General features: G+C 42.3%; 2 protein-coding genes across 2 annotated transcripts in view; both read left to right on the top strand.

Annotated features, from left to right (window-relative positions):
- Positions 1 to 20,478, top strand: part of LOC144694114 (scavenger receptor cysteine-rich type 1 protein M130-like) — a 248,092-nt gene that overhangs the window by 185,076 nt on the left and 42,538 nt on the right. The gene's annotated exons all lie outside the window — the stretch shown is intronic.
- Positions 1 to 20,478, top strand: part of LOC144694282 (scavenger receptor cysteine-rich type 1 protein M130-like) — a 102,547-nt gene that overhangs the window by 40,874 nt on the left and 41,195 nt on the right. Inside the window, exon 8 of the mRNA XM_078564619.1 lies at positions 18,225 to 18,293. Coding sequence (XP_078420745.1) covers positions 18,225 to 18,293 — 69 coding nt within the window. The remainder of the gene's footprint in view (positions 1 to 18,224; positions 18,294 to 20,478) is intronic.

Below are 20,478 nucleotides of genomic sequence, written 5' to 3'. Positions count from 1 at the left end.
AGAGGGAATATTAAAATAGATTTGCACTCATAAAAACAGAGAAATTAGGCCCGGATATCATACTGTTGTACTGTTGAGGACATTTGCGCCAGAAATAGACCCGGCCCTAACTAAGCTACTCCAGACCAGCCACAACATTGCCATCTATCCGGCCATATGATACATTGCCTCCCTATGTCCTATTTTTCTTGCGCGCACGCACACACATACACACACACAAACAAACACAGAGAAAGAGGAAAACACCCATTCTCTCAAATACTGCCCCGTCAGTCTATTGTGACTTATCAGTAGAGAGATGGAATGTGCCGGGGACTGAGCTTTCATGCGACAGTTACTCAGTATCAACGTACCGGGGTTCCTTTGCTGTCACTGGGCCAATGTCCTGGAGCTCTCTCCCTAACAGATCTGTCGGGGTGCCTACAGAAGAGGTAGAGCGGCTGAAAGCCACTTTTCGTAAAGCGATTGGGAATGAGTAATAAATGCTGGCCTTGCAAACAAAGCCCATTAACAAATAAGAAGAAAAAATGGGGGAAAAAAACAGGATTTTTTAAAAGGCACATACATTTTAAACAGCTTAATGGAGAAAGTGTCAGTGTTCGGACCGATGAATTTTGCTCTTTATAAATGACTTGGATCTTGGGATAAGGCGGTGAAATCAAAATGTGTCGATTATACCAAACTTGGCAGAGTGCCATAGTTTGAGGATGATACAAATGTCCTGTTACAGGACAGATTTTGACCAGCAGAATGGGCAGAATGTTGTCAGATGGAATTTATTAAAGAGCAGCGTGAGGCGGTGGATACAGTGTAGGGTTAATGGCACATTTCCAACGAAGGAGTAGGGACAGGGAGACCTGGAGTTCACGTGTGTTGATTTTCACAATTGGCAGGACATGTTGAGAGAGTGGTTGGCAAAACGTATGTGATCCGGAGCTTCATAAATATATGTATTGAGCACAAAAGCAGGAACGTTGTGTTGCACCTTTATAAAGCTGGGATAAGGCCACAATCAGAATGCTGCAACCAGTTCTGTCGTGCAGTCATAGAGGTCTTCAGCACAGAAGAAGGCCCTTCGGCTCATCGAGTCTGCGCCGGTAAAACAAGTACCCAATTATTCTAACCCCCGTTTCCAGCACTAGGCCCATAGACTATTATGCCATGGCATCGCAAGTGCACATCCGTGTGCTTCTTAAAGTTTATGAGGGTTTCTGCCTCTAGCAGCCTTTATGGCAGTGAGCTTCAGATTCCCAGCTCCCTCTGGGTGAAAAAAAAAAACTTCCTCATATCCCCTCTAAATCTCCTGCCCCTTACCTTAAATCTATGCCCCTTCGTTATTGATCCCTCTACCAAGGAGAAAAGTTCCTTCCTGAAAACCAGATCTATTCCCCACATAGTTTGATACACTTCAAGCATGTCCCCCCTCAATCTCGACTGCTCCAGGGAAAATAAACCCAGTCTATACAATCTCTCCTCACAACTCAAACTCTCCAGCCCAGGCAACGTCCTGGCAAATCTCTTCTGCACTCTCTCCAGCGCAATCCCATTCTTCCTATAATATGGATTCCACAATTGCACGCAATACTCTAGCTGTGGCCTAACCAGTGTTTTATAGAGTTCCAGCATAACCTCACTGCCCTTATATTCTATGCGTCGGCTCATAAAGGCATGTATCCCATATGCCTTCTGAACCACATTATCTACCTGTCCCGCTACCTTAAGGGGCCGGTGGACATGTGCACCAAGGCCCCTCTGAACCTAGGTACTCCCCAGGGTCCTAGCATTCAACGTGTATTCACGTGCCTTGTTTGTCCTGACCAAGTGCACCACCACACACTTATCCGGATTAAATTCCATTTGCCACAGATCAGCCAATCTGACCAGCCCGCCAATATCCACCTGTAATCTAAGGGTATCCTCCTCACTATTCAGCACCCCACCAATTTTCGTGTCATCCGCGAACTTCTGATCAACCTCCTTCCATTCAAGCCTAAATCGTTTATGTATACCACATACAGCAATGGGCCCAACACCGATCTCTGTGGAACACCACCGGCCACATGCATCTAATCACAAAAACACCCCTTGACCATCACCCTCTGCTTTCTGCCACTCAGCCAAATCTGGATCAAATTTGCTCAATTGCCTTGGATCCCGTGGGCTCTTACCTTCGTTATCAGTCTCCCATGTGGGACCTTCTCAAAAGCATTGCTGAAGTCCAAGTAGACTACGTCAAATGCATTGCCCTCATCTACACACCTGGTCACCTCTTCGAAAATTCAATTAAATTGGTCACGCATGGCCTCCTCTTAGCAAACCATGCTGGCTGTCCTCGCATAATCCCTGCCTCTCCAAGTGTAGATTAATTCTGTCCCTCAGAATTGCTTCCAATGGTCTCCCCACCAGTGAGGTTAGATTGACTGTCTTTAGTTGCCTGGTTTTTCCCTTCCTCCATTCTTGCATTACAGTACAACATTGGCTACCCTGCAGTTCTCTGGCACCTCTCCTGTGGCCAGAGAAGTGTTGAAAATTATTGCCAGTGCCCTTGCTATCTCCTCCCTTGCCCCACTCATCAGCCTGGGATACATTTCATCAGGGCCTGGAGATTTATCTTTTTTTAAGCCTCCCAGACCACTTAGAACTTCCTCCCTTTCTATGCTAATTTCTTCAATTATATCACAGGCCTTCTGCCTGATTCCCATACCCATGTTGTCCCTCTCAGTTGTGAACACCGACCGAAAGTATTGATTTAGAACCCTATCTACATCTTCTGGCTCCACATACAGATTACCACTATGGTCCTTAATGGGCCCTACTCTTTCCCTAGTTATCCTCTTACTCTTAATATACTTGTAAAAAAAAACTTGGATTTTCCTTTATTTTACCTGCCAATATTTCTTTCATGGCCCCATTTTGCTTTCCTAATTTCCTTTTTAAGTTCACCCGTACACATTCTATGCTCCTACAGGGCTTACGCTGTTTTGAGCCTTTGGTAACTGGCATAAGCCTCCCGTTTTATCATTATCCAAACCTGTTTTTCCCTTGACATCCAGTGTTCCCTGTATTTATTGGTCCCACTCTTTGTCTTTACTGGAATATATTGGCCCTGTACCCTCCCTATTTCCGTCTTGAATGAGTCCCACTGCTCTGGTGAACTCATTTTAGAAAAGGATCGGAAGGCCCTTGAGAGGATGCAGAGGAGGTTTACTAGAATTATTCCAGTAATGGGTTTTTCTTAGCTAAATGTTAGCTTGGGAAAACTGGGATTTATTCTCCTGGGACCAAAGGACATTGACAGGAGACTTGGTAGTTGTTCACACAATTGTGACATTAGCTGATTGTACAAGGCCTACCGGGACACAGATTAAACATTTTGAGCAAGAGTTGCAAGTTGCAGAGAAGAACATAAGATGAAGCTTTTTTCGGGCTGTTGTAATCACCTTGAACTCACTGTACGCGAGGGTGGTGGAAGGAGCACCAGTCAATGATTTCATGGTCACGTGAACGAACTAAACCAGCAGGAAGGCAGGGATCGAGCGGGGGATTTTTCCGAAGGGAGTTGGTATAGACTTGATGGGTCGAGTGCCCTTCTTCCGTGGCGTAAATGAATGTATGAGGAATCATGGTGAGGGTGTAACCTATCGAATAATACATAGTTAAAATAGTCACAATGCTCCAATATCGGGTTGCTACCGAGACTTAAAGGCAGCAAATTCCCCAAAGAAGGTGAGAACGAAGATCGGAAACATTTCTGCGTAATAAGCTTCAAAAGAATTGGCATTTCGAAATGTAATGGCTAATAAATGACCATTGGCATTATTTTTTAAATTCAGATCATCCTTGATTAATTTGATCGATTCCTTCGATGAAATAACAGAAGGAACAGAGGGTATAACACCAAAATCTAGCAAGCACTGAGGAGGACAGGTACAGATTTCACGAGGCCATGGATGGACTGGTGAAATCTACAGGCACATGCAGGATAATTTGAAAACAGGAATGTCTGATTTGGTCGGAGCATGCGGAGGGGGGGATTAGAACAAAATGGTACAAATCTAAAGGGGCTGCACGATTAAAGCGACCTCCGAATATATGTGTATGAACCATCATCATAGGACAAGTTAAGGGGGGGTCACTTGAGATCAGTGACTTCATTAATGTTCGGACAGAGTACAAAAGAAGCGAATGAATGTTGCGTCAATTTAAAACAATGGTTGAATTATTGCGTTCAATTCTCGGTACATACCTTTAAAAAGAATGTAAAAACATTGGATAGGTTACAATTCAGATTTTTCTAGAATTATACCTTGGACTTCAGTTATGTGGAGGCACTAGTTAATGTCGATTGATCTCCTTCGAACAGGGAAAGTTTGATAGAGGTGTACAGAATCATGAGTGGTTTTAATCGAGTAAAGAAGAAGAAAATGTTTCAGTAACGGAAGGGCTGTTAACACAGATATACGGTGATTGCCAAAGAATTAGATGCAGAATGTAAAAACATTTTCTTTACGCAGCGAGTTCTTGTCATGCAGAATGTATTGACAAGATGTATTTACAAGTCTTTCAGTACTATCACAAACGAAAATCGATTAAATGCTTCATGAAAAACAAATTCAAGGCTACAGGGAAATGGGATTAACTGCATTTTTTCTGCAAGGGGATCCACACGGGCAGAATATGCCGAATGTACTCCTTCTGTACCGTATGTTTTGTGTTTTTATGATTCTAAATTACTGGGGATGTCTCACTGAAGCTTAATTCGCATCAAGATGTCTACTTTCGCAAGCAGCCACTAAGTTCAATGCATAAGAAAACGGCGGAACAGCAGAGAAAGATAAATTAGCAACTGAAAATAGGTTGGTTACAGAGAGACACAGGTCGAGAATCAGAAAGAAATTGCGTCCATGAAGGAGAGAACAAGGGAGACATATAAGGACAGAGGTAGAAAAATGCAGAGACGGGTGGATACAAACCAGTGAACTGGATAATCGAGAGTGTGAGATCGTGCTGACAGAGACAGACATGGTATAGAAATTCGGTAAGGAGCACCTTTGTAACAGCCGGGAAAAATGCAAATATGCAAATGAGTTGCCGGCGCAAATACTGACTTAACAGCTGGCAAGTTACAATAGGAGCACAAAGGCCTGTCCGCACTAACAAAACGTTTAGGCGTTTACATATCCAAATAAGGTAACTAACGCGTGTTTGAGACCTCCTTAACAATATTGAGCAAACCTGGCTAGCGATCAAAAGTTCCCACGGCTTATAGGGTTCTTAAACAAGTGGCCGACTTTAGTAACCAGATTTTTAAAAATGTATACATACTCAGCTTCAAGGGCCATTCCGCGGCGCTTTGAATTAGTTCCACACCTGTTCAGAAGGAAGTTAGGAATCAATCGCATCGGTGCGGGATTGCAGAAAACGCACCTAAATCAGCCGGTGGAAAGACGGAAGGTTTCTTTGTTTAAACGACATGTGTGAACCAGTTGACTTGATAAGCAATCCGATAGATGTACCATGACTTTTAGTGATCCTCTTTTCGAAAATAAATTCAATGTCTGAAGCTCCCATGCTTTGATTTGAAATCACTTTACCAAGATCATTAATCTAGGCATTGCCTGTTTAGTGACATAATTTCTAAAATTATGTACGGAGAGGCAAAAGAACTGTCAGTGACAGGGAGAGAGTACGACACAAAAGGCTTCCACATGCCTCTTGTTTCAGCAACTCTAAAGTTCTGTACTACCAAACGATCTGTAAAGGATTGAAACAGACAGATATTCTGCTCGAAATGGAGGCATATAATTCATCAGGGTCAGAGACAAATACAAAACAGACATATCCGAGGAAGTGAAGATTATTCTAAAAGTGCAGAATAATTAATGCATCTAATGTACATTAATATATCTAACTCTCTTGTAGTAACCCTGACATCTCCCCATCAGCCTGTCGTTTCTTCCTATCTATCTATCTATCTATCTATCTATCTATCTATCTATCTATCTATCTATCTATCTATCTATCTATCTATCTATCTATCTATCTATCTATCTATCTATCTATCTATCTATCTATCTATCTATCTATCTATCTATCTATCTATCTATCTATCTATCTATCTATCTATCTATCTATCTATCTATCTATCTATCTATCTATCTATCTATCTATCTATCTATCTATCTATCTATCTATCTATCTATCTATCTATCTATCTATCTATCTACCTATCTATCTATCTATCTATCTATCTATCTGTCTACCTCTCTGTCGCTCTGTCTGCCTGTCTATCTCGTTATCTATCTATCTGTACGATCACGTTAAGTTTTGTACCTTACAGGGTTGTGGACTAGAACACATTGTAGATCCCCAGCGTGACTTTCCGCCATTCCACTCGCCGGGCAAAGAGATCTATCACTGCCTAGAAACGACTGTTTTAATCTTTCGCCATATTTTGTGGCTGCTGAGTATTGCTGTTCTGCAAGTAACTGAATATAAAACAAAGAAAGTTGCAGGCGTTAAGGAATTTGAACATTATTAAATCCAACTCTCTGATAATTTCTAAATTTGAATACTGATTGCCTGTCGGGAAATTTCGAGGCCATAAACCCCTCCCACCCTCACCGTTTGGACAATGCTTTGCCTAACTTGGTAATAATATCGACTGCAGTTCTCTGCCGCTGAAAAAGGAAAGCAGAAAGCAGACCTGGATTTAATAATCTCGTTCCGCTGAATAAATAGAACCGTTGCCTGATGATTGCCACATGTCTTTCTCACAGAGCTGGGGTGCAGTTCCTCCGCAGGTCCATTGATCAGATTGTCCATCAGGTTTCTTATATACAATCGCCGTGAAATGCAGCGCTTGGGGATGTTCGTGCTGATTCTGCAAGTTTCACTGAGTAAGTGTATCTCTATTTTGCTTTCCCGAAATCTGGAATGAGTGCATTATCTTGGTGTCATTTGGCACATTCCAATCAGTCGCACAGAATCCATCGTCATTTGTTATTTTACACTCCTCCTCAATTCTTAACATCCTTTTGCAAATCTCCTTGGACTTAATGGTGATGATTTACAAATTATCAGCTACACACTGCCAAAGAAGAGATGGATGAGACAATGTCAACCCCCACGAACATTAAGTGCTTCTGCAGTAAGAAAATTGGTCTGTTTCTTATTCTGTGCATTGCTCATTGAAAACCTTTCCAGACACTCGTCAGCTACGATAGACTAAGGTAAATAACTGTTTTTAATGTAAGACAATCCATGTCTTATTCAGGCACAAATTGCGGGTTGCTGATATTCCGCTGCACGAGTTAGTGGACAGTTCACTAACTCCCTTCTTTAAATATGTAATATTATAGATTTAGTTAAAATCTATTAGAACATCTTAATCGTATATTAAAGTGGTTTGATTTGAGCTGAGGTTCCTTGACAGACCCAATGAATTTCCAATTCGGAACAATAATTTAAAAGAATGCAATTGACTATTTTGTGCCTTGTTTGTATGATTTAGATTTGATTCTTTGATTTAATATTGGGTACCATAAATCAATATCAGTGAAATTATTTCTTTGGAATAATTACTGCAGATTTCCACTTTCAATCACTTGATTTCGAAGGAAATCCCAAATTGGAAATATAATTTTATTTTTTTAACCTGCGTTGACGCCAACAGACTGACGACTTTAAAAATCAGATAAATTAGAGCGCAGCGGGATGCTAGTCTCAGGAATAGGGATGTGGTTGTCGCCCTGGTTGTCCTCATCTGGAAAATGAAGAATAAAAGGGTTCCTCAATTTCAAAAATTCGAATCAATAATTTGGCCGTTTCAGTTGGGAATATTTCATAGTTTTACCTGCTGCGAGTTTCTGCCAGATGTTTCTCTCTGACTTTCCCCATTCTAAGAACAGAACTTAATGGTGACTTTAGGCCTACGGAAGTAGACTGCTGTCAAATAGTCATGTTTCATCATTTCAACGATATATCTAATATACGTGAGAAGAATCATCCCATGACAGTAATATATCACAACACCTCCAACCTCTCTCACAACTCCTATTCCAGTAATCATTTGCATTATCCCGTAAGAACGCGCTGTAACATCCAGCATCTAATTTCGCGCGTATATACGTACAATGTCATTCATAAGAACTCCGCTCCCAGTCTGTGGCAGACTTACTTTAACCGACATCAGTTTGGCACACGGCACGAAAGCGGGAGTATTTTCAACGTGTTTCTACAGTAATATAGGCGATATCAGATATTTGACCTAGAATAAATCTCTTCTCGATAGAGAAGAATATTCGGCAGGATGGAAGATGGGCTGCAAATTCCACATGCTATTAAATTCAATTTGCTGCATAACCCATGATTAATTTCGTTTTTTCTCAATGCCAATAACCTGTCTTTTTGGAGCATTTGAATAATACAATCTTTATAACACGGAGGCAGGCCATTCAGCCCATCGTGTTTGTGCTGACGCTCCCAAGGAGTAATTCACGTACCTTCACACCCCTGCTGTCTCCTCACACCTCTGCACTTTCCTCCTTTTCAGGTATTTTGGAAAGTCAGAAAATCTAGACAAGCCAAATCAGAGAAAAGGGCCGCTCTGCCCATCGTACCTGCACTGGTCGAAGAACAAGTTACCAAAGCGATTCCCAATTTCCAGCACTTGGTCCATAGTTCTGGATGTTACTGGACATCAGTTTCATATCCAGGCACCTTAAAAATTAGTTCAGGTTTACGGTCTCTACTACATTTTCAGGCAGTGAGTTCTAGACCCCGATCATGCTGTGGGTGAAAAGGAATCCTCATCACCCCTCTCACACTTCTACCAATCATTTTAAATCTATGGTCCCTAGTCACCCGCCTCTCTGATAAAGGAATTAATTCCTTCCTATCCACTCAATCCAGGTGTCTCACAACCTTGTACACCTCAATATGATCTCCCCTCAGCCTCCTCTGTCCACGTCTGTCCAATCTTTCCTCATGGCTGCAGTTTTACAGATCTGACAAAATCCTCATAAACCCTCTCCAGTGTAATGTGTAATGTGTAATTTCTGTAATGAGGTTGCCAGAAATGTTGTACATGTTGTGGCCTTACTAATGTTTTATGTAGTACCAGCAAATCCTCCCTGTTCTTTCATTCTATTGCTCAGATAAGAAATGAATGGATTCCATATGCCTTCCTAGCCACCTTCTGCACCTGCCCTAGTACCTTCAGGGAACTGTGAACAATCAATCCAAGGTCCCTCACTTACTCTACACCTTTCACTATCCTCCCATTCATTGTTTAATCATTTCCCTTGTTTGACCTCCCATCATCTCATACTACTCTGAGTTGACTTCCATTTGCCATTTTTCTGCCGACCGTACCAGTCCATTGACATCACCTACAGATCTTTTTAGTTATTTATTGCAGCTAACATGGATACTTCAAAAATAGTGGTGGTTAAATTCCATTTTTGTGAGTCTGGAAAACGTTCGCTACTCAGTCAGACAAATGTAAATATACAGTTTTTCTTACAATATTCATTCGTGTCATGTGCACGCTGCTGGCTAGGCCAGCATTTATTGCTCATCCCAAATTGCCCTTGAGAATGTGGTGGTGAGTCGCCTTCTTGAACCGTTGCGTTCCATGTTGTGTAGGTACATCCACAGTGCTGTTAGGAAGAGAGTTCTAGGATTTTCTAACCGCAACAGTGAATGTATGGCGGTCTATTTCAAAGCCATGATGGTGAGTAGCTTGGAGAGGAACATCCAGGTGGTGGCGTTCTCATGTGTCAGCTGCCCTTGTCCTTCTAGGTGGTAGTAGTCACGGTTTTTGAAGGTGCTGTCAATGGAGCTTTGTGAGTTGCAATAGTACATTTTGTAGATGGGACACTCTGCCGACACTGTGCAGCGGTGGTGGAAGGAGTGACTGCTTCTGAACGATGTGCCAGCAGATGGACTCCGTTGTTCAGGATGGTGGCCTCCTTCCTGGATGTCGTTGGAGATGCCATTATCCAGACAAGTGGAGCGTATTCCATCACTCCCGGCTTGAGCATTCTTGATGATGGACAGACATGGCAAGTCAACAAATACATTACTCTCCACTGGATTCCTAACCTCTGGCCTGCTTTTGTAGCCACATCATTTACCCGGCTAGTCCAGCTCAGTTTATGGTCAATGGAGCACCCTCCACCCCAGGGTTTTGAAAGTGGGAGATTCAGCGATGGCAATGCCATTGAATGAAAAGGGGCGATAGTTAGATTTTCTCTTGTTGCAGATGGTCATCGCCTGTGTGGCGCGCATATTACTTCTCGCTTGTCAGCCCAAGCCTGGATATTGTCTAGGTCCTAATGCATTTGGACCCGGGCAGCTTCGGCATCTCAGGGCTTGCAAATGGTGCAGAACATGCTTCAATCATTACTGAAAAACACCACTTCTCACCTTATGATTGAAGTAAGGTCATTGCTGAAGGAACTGAAGATGGTTGGGCCTAGGGCACTACCCTGAAGAACTCCTGCAGTGATGTCCTGCCACTGAGATGATTGACCTCCAGTAACCACAACAATCTTCCCTTCACTCCAAACAGTGGAGAGTTTTCCCCCAGATTCCCATTGATGCCTGATATGCTTGGGCTGCTTGATACCACACTGGATCAAACGCTGCCTTGACGTTGAGGGCAGTCACGCTCAACTCACGTGTGTATTTCAGCTTTTTTGTCTATGTCTGAACCAAGGCTGGAATTAAGTCAGGAGCTGAGTAGCCCTGGTGGAACCCTAACTGAAAGCGCCACTTGATAGCACTGTTGATGCCCCCTAGCATCGCTTTCCAGATGATCGAGAGTAGACTGAGAGTAATTATCTGGGTTGGACTTGTCATGCTTTTTGTGTACAGGACAGAACTTGAGAAATTATCCACATTGCCGAGTAGATGCCAGTGTTGCACCTGTACTGGAACAACTTTGCGAGTTTTGCAGCAAACTCTGGAACACAATTCTTCAGCACTATTGCGAGATATTGTCAAGGCCCATAGCATTTGCTGTATCCAGTGCCTTCATCACTTTCTTGATATCATGTGGGGTGAATCAAATTGCCTGAAGACCATAAGACATACGAGCACAAATTAGGACATTCGGCCCATTGTGTCTGCTCCGCCATTCAATCATGGCTGATAAGTTTCTCAACCCCATTCTCCTGCCTTCTCCCCATAACCTTTGATCCCATTACAAATCAAGAAACTATCTATCTCAGTCTTAAATACACTCAATGACCTGGCCTCCACAGCCTTCTGTGGCAATGAATTCCATAGATTCACCAGTCTCTGGCAAAAGACGTTTCTCCTCATATCTGTATAAAAGGTCTGCCATCGGGTCCTAGTCTCTCCTACTATTGGAAACATCTTCCTCACGTTCACTCTATCCAGGCATTTCAGTATTCTCTAAGTTTCAATCAGATCCCCCCTCATCCTTCTAAACTCCATCGAGTATAGACCTAGAGTCCTCAAACGTTCCTCATATGTCAAGCCTTTCATTCCTGGGATTGTTCTCGTGAACCTCCTCTGGGCCCTCTCCAGGGCCACAACATCCTTCCTGAGATACGCGGCCCAGAATTTTTCATACTATTCTAAATGTGGTCTGACCAGAGCCTTATAAAGCCTCAGCAGCACATCCCTGCTTTTATATTCTACTCCTCTCGAAATAAAGGCCAAAATTGCATTTGCCTTCCTAACTACGTACTCAAACTGTATCCTGGACTAGGCCTTCCAAGGTCCTTTGCACTCCAGATTTCTGAATTCTCTCCCCATTCAGAAAATAGTCTATGCCTCTATTCTTCCTAGCAAAGTGCATGACCTCACACCTCCCAACGTTGTATTCCATCTGCCACTTCTGCCCATTCTCCTAACCTATCCAAATCCTTCTGCAGCCTCCCCGCCTCCTCAATACTTACTGAGCAGCGTCCTGTGCGGCAGCTTGTCAAAGGCATTCTGGAAGCCCAAGTAGATAACATCCAGTGGCTCTCCTTTGTCTAACCTACTCGTTACATCCTCAAAGAATTCAAACAGATTTGTCAGGCATGACCTCCCCTTGCTGAAACCATGCTGACTTTGCCCGATTTTACCATGCACGTCCTAGTATTCTGAAATCGCACCCTTAATAATGGACTCTAAAATCGTACCAACGACCGAGGTCAGGCTAATCGGCCTGTAATTTCTCGTATTTTGCCTCACTCCCTTCTTAAACAGGGGGGTTTCATTAGCGATTTTCCAGTCCTCTGGGACCCTCCCTGACTCCAGTGATTCCTGAAAGATAACCACTATCGCCTCCACTATCTCTTCAGCTATCTCCTTCAGAACTCTGGGGTGTAATCCATCTGCTCCAGGTGATTTATCCACCTTCAGACCTTTCAGTCTTCCTAGCATCTTCTCCTTGGTAATGGCCACCATGCTCACCTCTGCCCCCCGACTCTCTTGAACTTTGGGGATGTCACTCGTGTCTTCCAGCATGAAGACTGATGCAAAGTACCTATTCAGTTCCTTCGCCATTTCTTTGTTCCCCACTACTACTTCTCCATCGTCATTTTCCAGCAGCCCAATGTCGACTTTGGCCTCTCTCTTACCCTTTATATATCAAAAAAAAAGCTCTTGCAATCTCCTTTTATATTATTGGCTAGTTTACCCTCATATTTAATCTTCTCCCTCCATATTTCTTTTTTAGTTGTGCTCTGTTGGTCTTTGTAGGATTCCCAATCCCCTTGTTTCCCACTGCACTTCGCTGCTTTGTATGCTTTTATGCTGTCCCTGAATTCCCTTGTCAGCCATGATTGGCTCGTCCTCCCTTTAGTATGCTTCTTCTTCCTAGGGATGAATTTTTTTCTGTGTCTCCCAAATTACTCCCAGAAACTCCCACCTTTGCTGTTCCACTATCTTTCCTTCTAGGCTCATCTCCCAGTCAATTCTGGCCAGCCCCTCCCTCATGCCTCTGTAGTTGCCTTTATTCCACTGTAATACCGTTACCTCTGATTCCAGCTTTTTCCTCAGAAATTGCAGGGTAAATTCCATCATATTATGGTCACTTCCTCCTAAGGGTTCCTTCACCTTAAGCTCCCTTATCAAATCTGGCTCATTACACATCACTAACTCTAGAATTGCCTGTTCCCTAATGGGCTCCACCACAAGCTGCTCCAAAAAGCCATCTCGTAGACATTCCACAAATTCCTTTTCTTGGGATCGACTACCAACCTGATTTTCCCAGTCTACCTGCAATTCCTCATAAGGGTTCCTTCACCTTAAGCTCCCTTTTCAAATCTGCCTCATTACACATCACTAAATCTAGAATTGCCTGTTTCCTAATGGGCTCCACCACAAGCTGCTCCAAAAAGCCATTTCGTAGACATTCCACAAATTCCTTTTCTTGGGATCGACTGCCAACCTGATTTTCCCAGTCTACCTGCATATTGAAATTCCCCATGATCAATGCAACCTCGCCTTTCTTGAACGCTTTTTCTATCTCCTGATGTATCTTGTGCTTTCATATCCTGACCACTGTTCAGAGGCCTGTACATAACTCCCATTATGTTTTTTTTTTACCTTTGCTGTTTGTCAACTCTACCCACACAGGTTCTACATCATCTGACCCTACGTCAATTCTTGCTATCGATTTAATTTCATTTCTTATTAATAAAGCAACCGCACTCCCTCTGCCAACCTGCCTATCTTTTCGATAGGATGTATATCTTTGGATATTTAGCTCCCAGTCCTGATCCCCTTGCAGCCATGTCTCCGTGATGCCCACCACATCATACCTGCCAATTTCAATCTGTGCCACAAGCTCATTTATCTTATTTTGTATACTCTGTGTTTTCAGATTCAACACCACCAGTCCTGTATTTTCCGTCCCCTTTCTCATCGTCGTCCCTTTATCTGATGTGCTTGAAGTTAGATTCCCAGTAGTTTCCAAATACCCTGTCCTATTTTGTGTTCTGAAGACTTTAATAGCCTCTCCTGGGCTTTCCTTTCCTTTCAGTTTTTTCGTAATTTTCCAAGACAGGAATCTGTAATGTTGCGACCTCCGGAGGAAACCGAGATATATCAGTCACTCTTCACTTCTTGCGGAATCTTTTTCAAATGCTTTGATCTATCTTTTGTGCTCTTGTGCTGGGCTCTCCCATCACTGAGGATGGGGATATTTGTAGTGCCTCCTCCTCCACTGAGTGGTTATATTTCCCATCAACATTCACTCCTGAATATGAGAGAACTGCAGAGCTTAGATCTGTTCACTTGATTGTGGAATTGCTTAGCTTGCTGCTTATGCTGTTTGGCACGCAAGTAGTCCTATGTCGCTTCACCTTTAGGCATGACTGCGCTGCTCTTAACATTCCCTCTTGCACTCTTCATTAAACTCTAAATCCATCAGAAGATAAACGAGAGTAAAATACGCTACTAAATTAAACGTCTTTTTATATGGGATTAATGTTCCACTGCCTGCGGCTTAATTCCTAAACATTTCAAACTTCTGTAATGGAACAGGGTTAATTAGAAATGTCATAATAAAAGATCAACTGGCAAACAATGACCATAATGCCATTCAATTCCACTATAAATTTAAAAGTGACATACTTGTATCGCAAAGTAGAATCTTGAATGTAAACAATATCAATTACATAGTCATGTGCGAGAACCGATTCAGGTTATTTGGGTAAATACACTGAAAGGCATGGAGGTAACTAAACAGTGGGAAATATTTAAAAAAAAAATCCAAAATTGTTTAACAAAAATACATTCCATTGAAGAAGAAAATATCAGAAAGAAAGATCCATCTTTGGCTCACTCAACAAGTTAAGGGTAGTGTTAGGTTGAAAGAAGAGTCTTACAACGTTAAAAAGAAAAAGTAGCAAATCTGAGGATTGGGAGTATTTTAGAAACGAGGAAAGGGCCACAAGAAAGTTGGTAAAATGGCAAAAAAATAGCATACGAGAGCGTACTAGCCAAAATGTAAAAACAACTTTTAAGAGCTTTGTTAACTATTTAAAAAGGAAGAGACTAGCTAAAGTAAGCATTGGTCCCTTAGAAACCGAGGCAGGATAAATTATCATAGGGATCGAGCTAATGGCGGAGGCATTGGACAAATCCTCTGTGTCTCTCGTCACAGCTGAAGTCACAAGCTCCATACCCCAAATAGATGATAACCCGGGGCGAGAAAGAGTGAGGAATTTAGGGAAATTAATAACAGCAGAGGTAAAATATTGGACAAAATTAAGGGCCCAAAAACCAACAAATCCCCGGGACCTGATGGCCTACGCTGGGCAGTTCGGCAGTTCGAAAAGAAATAGCTGCAGAGATAGAGATTGTGCTAGCTATGATTTTACAAAGTTCCTTTGATTCAACGCTGGTCCCACCAGTTTGGAAGTTGGCAATTGCTGCACTGCTTTCAAGAAAGGAGGGTGGGAAAAGCAAACGGTGAAAGACAAGACAGTTAGTCAAACATCAGCTGCTTGGAAAATGCTGGAATCTATTATTAAGGGATTCTTAACAATACGCTTAAGAAAGCATAATCTGATTAGAGCGAGACAACATGCTTTTACTAAAGGGAAATACTGTCTCACATGCTTAATTGCGCTTGTTTGACAATGCAACTATGAGGTAGTTAAAGGAAAGCCAGTAGTTGTAGTAAAGATGTATTTCCAAATGGCATTCGATTCGTTGCCTCACAGAAGGAGAATAGGCAAAATAATGGCTCAAGATAAGGGAGATGAGAAACTAGCATGGACAGAGGAATGGTTAAGGGCTAGGAAACGGAGAGTGGACATAAATGGGGCTTTCTTCAAGTTGGCAGAGAGTGAAACGTGGAGCGCTGCGAGGAGTTCCGGGGCCTCAGCTATTTAACGCCCATATTAGTGACTTATGCGAAAAGACAGGAAGTAATGAATGTCGGCCTGCTGATGTTAGCAATCAAGGAGAAAATGTAAGCTGTATGAGGGTGCAAAGAAGAGACATTGACACGTTAGGTGAGTGGGAAATGAATGTGATGTTATTGACCTTGGTCATAATGATAATGAAAACACAATATTTTTTTTAAAGGTGATACGCGTGTTTGATGTTCAAAGAGACGTGTATGTGCTTGTAGAAAGGTCATAGAAATTTAGCAGGGCGGTGCATGAATTAGGAAGGCAGAAGGAATGCTTTATTGCAAGGGGATTGGAGAGCAAGAATAAGGAAATCTTGCTACACTTGTACATGGTTATTGTGAGGTCGCATCTGGAGCACTGTGTGCAGTTTTTGCCTCCACATTAAAAAATACATATACTTGCACTGGAGGCGGTACAGTGAAGGTTCACTAAATTGGTTCCTGGGGTGAAGGGGTTCTCCCAGGATGAGAGTCTGAGCAAATCCGGCTCATGTTCTCTGGTGCTTAGAAGATTGAGACGTGATGTCATTGAAACCTACAAAATCCTGAAGGGAGTTGTTAGTTTGAACGCTGATAGACTGTTTCCGCTGGTCGCCGATTGCGAAACACGAGGACAGAGTCGTAGGATAAGGGACCAATCATTTGGGACTGAGATAAGGACAAAATGCTTCACTCAAAAGGTGTGATGCCTTGAAATTTTCTGCCAGAAGGTTGCAGATGCTCCGTCTTTGAATACATTTAAATCTGTGATACACATATTTTTGGTCTCAGGGAATTAAGGGATATGGTGAGCGAGCGGGAAAATCGAGTTGAACCCCAAGATCAGCCATGATCGTATTGAATGGCGGAGAAGGCCCGATGGGCTGTATGGCCTACCCCTGCCCTTTGTCCTTTGTTCTTAAATAGCTACACTTACTGAGGCAATGGGAGATATGAAACCCTGTGAGAGTGAAGAGTTGTATGGAAGAAAAATACTTGTGGAAACGCAACACAGAGAATGAGGAATAGGTGAGCCAGTATAATGGGTGTGAGTGAGAGAAATAAAACGATACAACATGGCTGTTAACAAAAAGGAAGATAAGCTTGGCAGCGTGCACAGTGGGGTACATGACACACGTTAGTTAGCTTGCTATTAGGGTAATTTTGAAACTTGCCGCAATGTGAAGTAAGGGGGATCGGGAACAATATGAGCTGCTTAGATCACTGCTCGTTTTGTTTTCCGTTATTTTGAATGAATAAGAACATCAAAAGTGATTTAAAAACTATCCCTGGTTTATGAATACCTGTGTTACACCCAAACATGAGAGTTAAAATTTCTCCCAACTGCTCGAGGAAATCTTTGGTGGAAGGCGAGCTTCATCCCACGGACCGCATATTCATATTCTTACAGTGTTACGCTCGGGGTAAATCTCACCTGAGTTATCGTGCACAGCTCCGGCGATGTAATCGCGCGGATGTCATTACTTTCCTTTAAGCAGGTACACAACAGGCAAGGATATAGGATATATGTCACCATCTAATTCATGAGGAGGATTTATGAGGGTGTTTTTGAAGTCGTTGGAATTTTAAATTGAGAAAGATGTAAAGCAGGCTGTCGACTCGCTGCACTATCACACAAAGTCCAGATAAATATACTCTATCGGATTTTATCGTGTTATATTTTGAAAGATTCATTGGAATTTTTCTTGTTTAATTAGAATGTATAAAATAAAACAACGGCCATAAAATTATTTATCAGGATGAACTGGCCACAATGCACTAAATTATTAAAACAGGGGACCAGATAGAATTGGTTCGGGCGATACATTAAATTACCATGTACAGTTATTGAAACTAAATGTGTGGCTAGTTCTCTGAGCTGGTTTAATGCGATGAGTGGTGTTCCATAGAGGATGTGTTGTATTCATCCTTCTCTCCTAATCTCTTGAAATTCTGTGGACTCCCGGTCCTCTGGATGCAATTCAATTGACTGGCGAGACACCAAAGTGTAACTGTGAACGAACATATTCAGTCATTTATAATCTTCCTCGTGGATCCCCACGGCATTATAATGGAGGTTTATGATATCTGCTGGGGAGTGGGACGAATGGCATTGATCTTTAAAAGATCTAACACAGATTCAATCAACCGACTGGTCTCCTTTCATTTTGTAACATTCCATAATTCTGTGACTGTTCTGTGTAAGGAAAGATTATGGATGAAGGGCTTGAGTTGATCGTGTAGAAATTTAACAAGGGCTTTTTTGGATTTACAGTGTTCTTGATCAATTATTTAATGCCACTAAACATACCCTTTGCATTTTTAGAATTGATATCATTGCTTTTTTGTATTTCAGTCGGAACAGTTGGAACCTCATTGCACCCTACCCTTGAGAGTGCTACAGTTGAAACAACGAATCAGAAAGGTAAATGTTTTTACATTTGGAAACAAATGCATTGTAAAATATTAAATATTGGAATTCAATAATCTTTTGCATTGATTTAACAAATGTAGCTTGAAAGATATATGCCACTCAAATCACTCTCGAGACAGACACAATGTTGATTTTCTGAGAATCCACTCTGAGACTGCAAGACAGTCATCCACTGTGGACCTTTGGTGCTGCTGAAAGTATGGCCCTAAACTAGCATAACCTTCAGTATTTCAGAATGCAAATTATTCATTTAATACTAGTTGAAAATGTGGTTATACGGTCATAAGGCAGGAGCAGAGACAGGCCATTCAGCCCATTGAGTCTGCTCCGCCATTGAATGAGATCATGGCTGATGATAATCTTCAACTCCACTTTCCTGCCGTTTCCCCATGCCCCTTAATTCCCTTAATGATTAAAAATCTGTCCATCTGAGTCTTGAAAATACTTAACGACCCAGCGTCTACTGCCCTTATGGTAATGAATTCCAAAGGTTCACTACCGTCTGAGGGAAGGAATTCCTCCTCATCTCTGTCTTAAATGGGAGAACCATTACTCTGAGATTATGTCCTCCCACCCGACACTTTCCCCACAAGGGGAAACAACCTCTTAGCATTTACCCTGTGAAGCCCCCTAAGAATTTCATATTTTTCAATAAGGTCGCCTGTCATTCTTCTAAACTCCAATGAGTACAGGCCCAACCTACTTAACCTCTCGACATAAGAAAATCCCTCCATGCCTGGGGTCAACCTAGTGAACATTCTCTGGACTGCCTCCAATGCCAATATAACTCCCGTTAGCTACGGGGGCCAAAATTGTTCAGAGCACTCTAGCCGCAGTCTAACTAGTGCCTAGTATATTTTTAGCAAAACGTCCAATTTTTACACTCTATTCCCTCTGAAATAAAGGCCAGCATTCCATTTGCCTTCCCTATTACCTCCGAACTTGTATGTTAGCTTTTTGAGATTCATGCACGAAGGCTCCCAGATCCATCTTTCTGCAGTCTTTGCCCATTTAAATAATATGCAGTTCTTCAATGTTTTCTGATAAAATGCATAACCACACATTTTCCCACGTGATATTCCATCTGCCAAGTTGTTGCCTACTCACTTAACCTAACTGTGTCCCTCTGTAGGCTCTTTGTGTCATCCTCATCACTTGCCTTTACCTATGTTTGTTTCATCCACAAACTTGGCGATGGCAATGTCATAGTGCTTCTTCAGCCTCCTGAAAACATTCTACCCCGTTACATTTCAGTTTTCTTTTGATACAGATACTCCCGCTTTATGCTACACTTTGTCAGCGCTTTGGAGCTGCCTGTCTGTAGCAACCTCTCTTATCCACCATAATTCTGGATAGCTATATATTCCCAAGAATTAGGAGGAGTACCTCATAATGCCAATCAATTTTGGTGTCCTAATGAAAATTGTGGCCACACGATAAAGCTCAGCTACTGTGCGATGATATTGCAGAAGTACCGTGAACTCATGCAGTGCCGGATATTATTTTATCACCATGATCTTGGTCTTTCCTACGGATCATCAATGTGCTGGGGTGGAAATTTAGAATGAGCTAAGGAGATCATGAGTCCGGCCTTGAACGTTGCAAGTGACCCACTTGATACTTGCAGCTGCCACATACAAACTGCTTAATGAAAGCAAAAAAAGAACGTATTAAAGTCTTATGCAGCAGGAAATCATTTTGTTTGCTATATTAGGCGCAATTTGAACGACATCTCCCGCCCCTTGGGTTCGGAATCTCTGCCAGTTAGAAATACAAAGGACACATTGTTATTTCTCTATGAGTGCTGGGACAGCGTGATGTAATTGCTGGGGATTCTAAGCAAGGGATCAACAATAACAGAATTACCTGGAAAAACTCAGCAGGTCTGGCAGCATCGGCGGAGAAGAAAAGAGTTGACGTTTCGAGTCCTCATGACCCTTTAGCAGAACTGTTGTTCTGCTAAAGGGTCATGAGGACTCGAAACATCAACTCTTTTCTTCTCCGCCGATGGTGCCAGACCTGCTGAATTTTTCCAGGTTATTCTGTTTTTGTTTTGGATTTCCAGCATCCGCAGTATTTTTTTGTTTTTATCTAAGGGATCAACAATGTTGTTTTGTGTGAATAAGTGCTGCTGACCCTCACTGTCAGTCATTGAGTTGTGCCTGACCTGCAATGT

Source organism: Cetorhinus maximus, chromosome 19 (genome assembly GCF_964194155.1).
Source record: "Cetorhinus maximus chromosome 19, sCetMax3.hap1.1, whole genome shotgun sequence".
NCBI lineage: Eukaryota > Metazoa > Chordata > Chondrichthyes > Lamniformes > Cetorhinidae > Cetorhinus > Cetorhinus maximus.
Note: the sequence above shows the minus strand (reverse complement) of the source record. Positions and strands in the feature narration are given on the sequence as shown.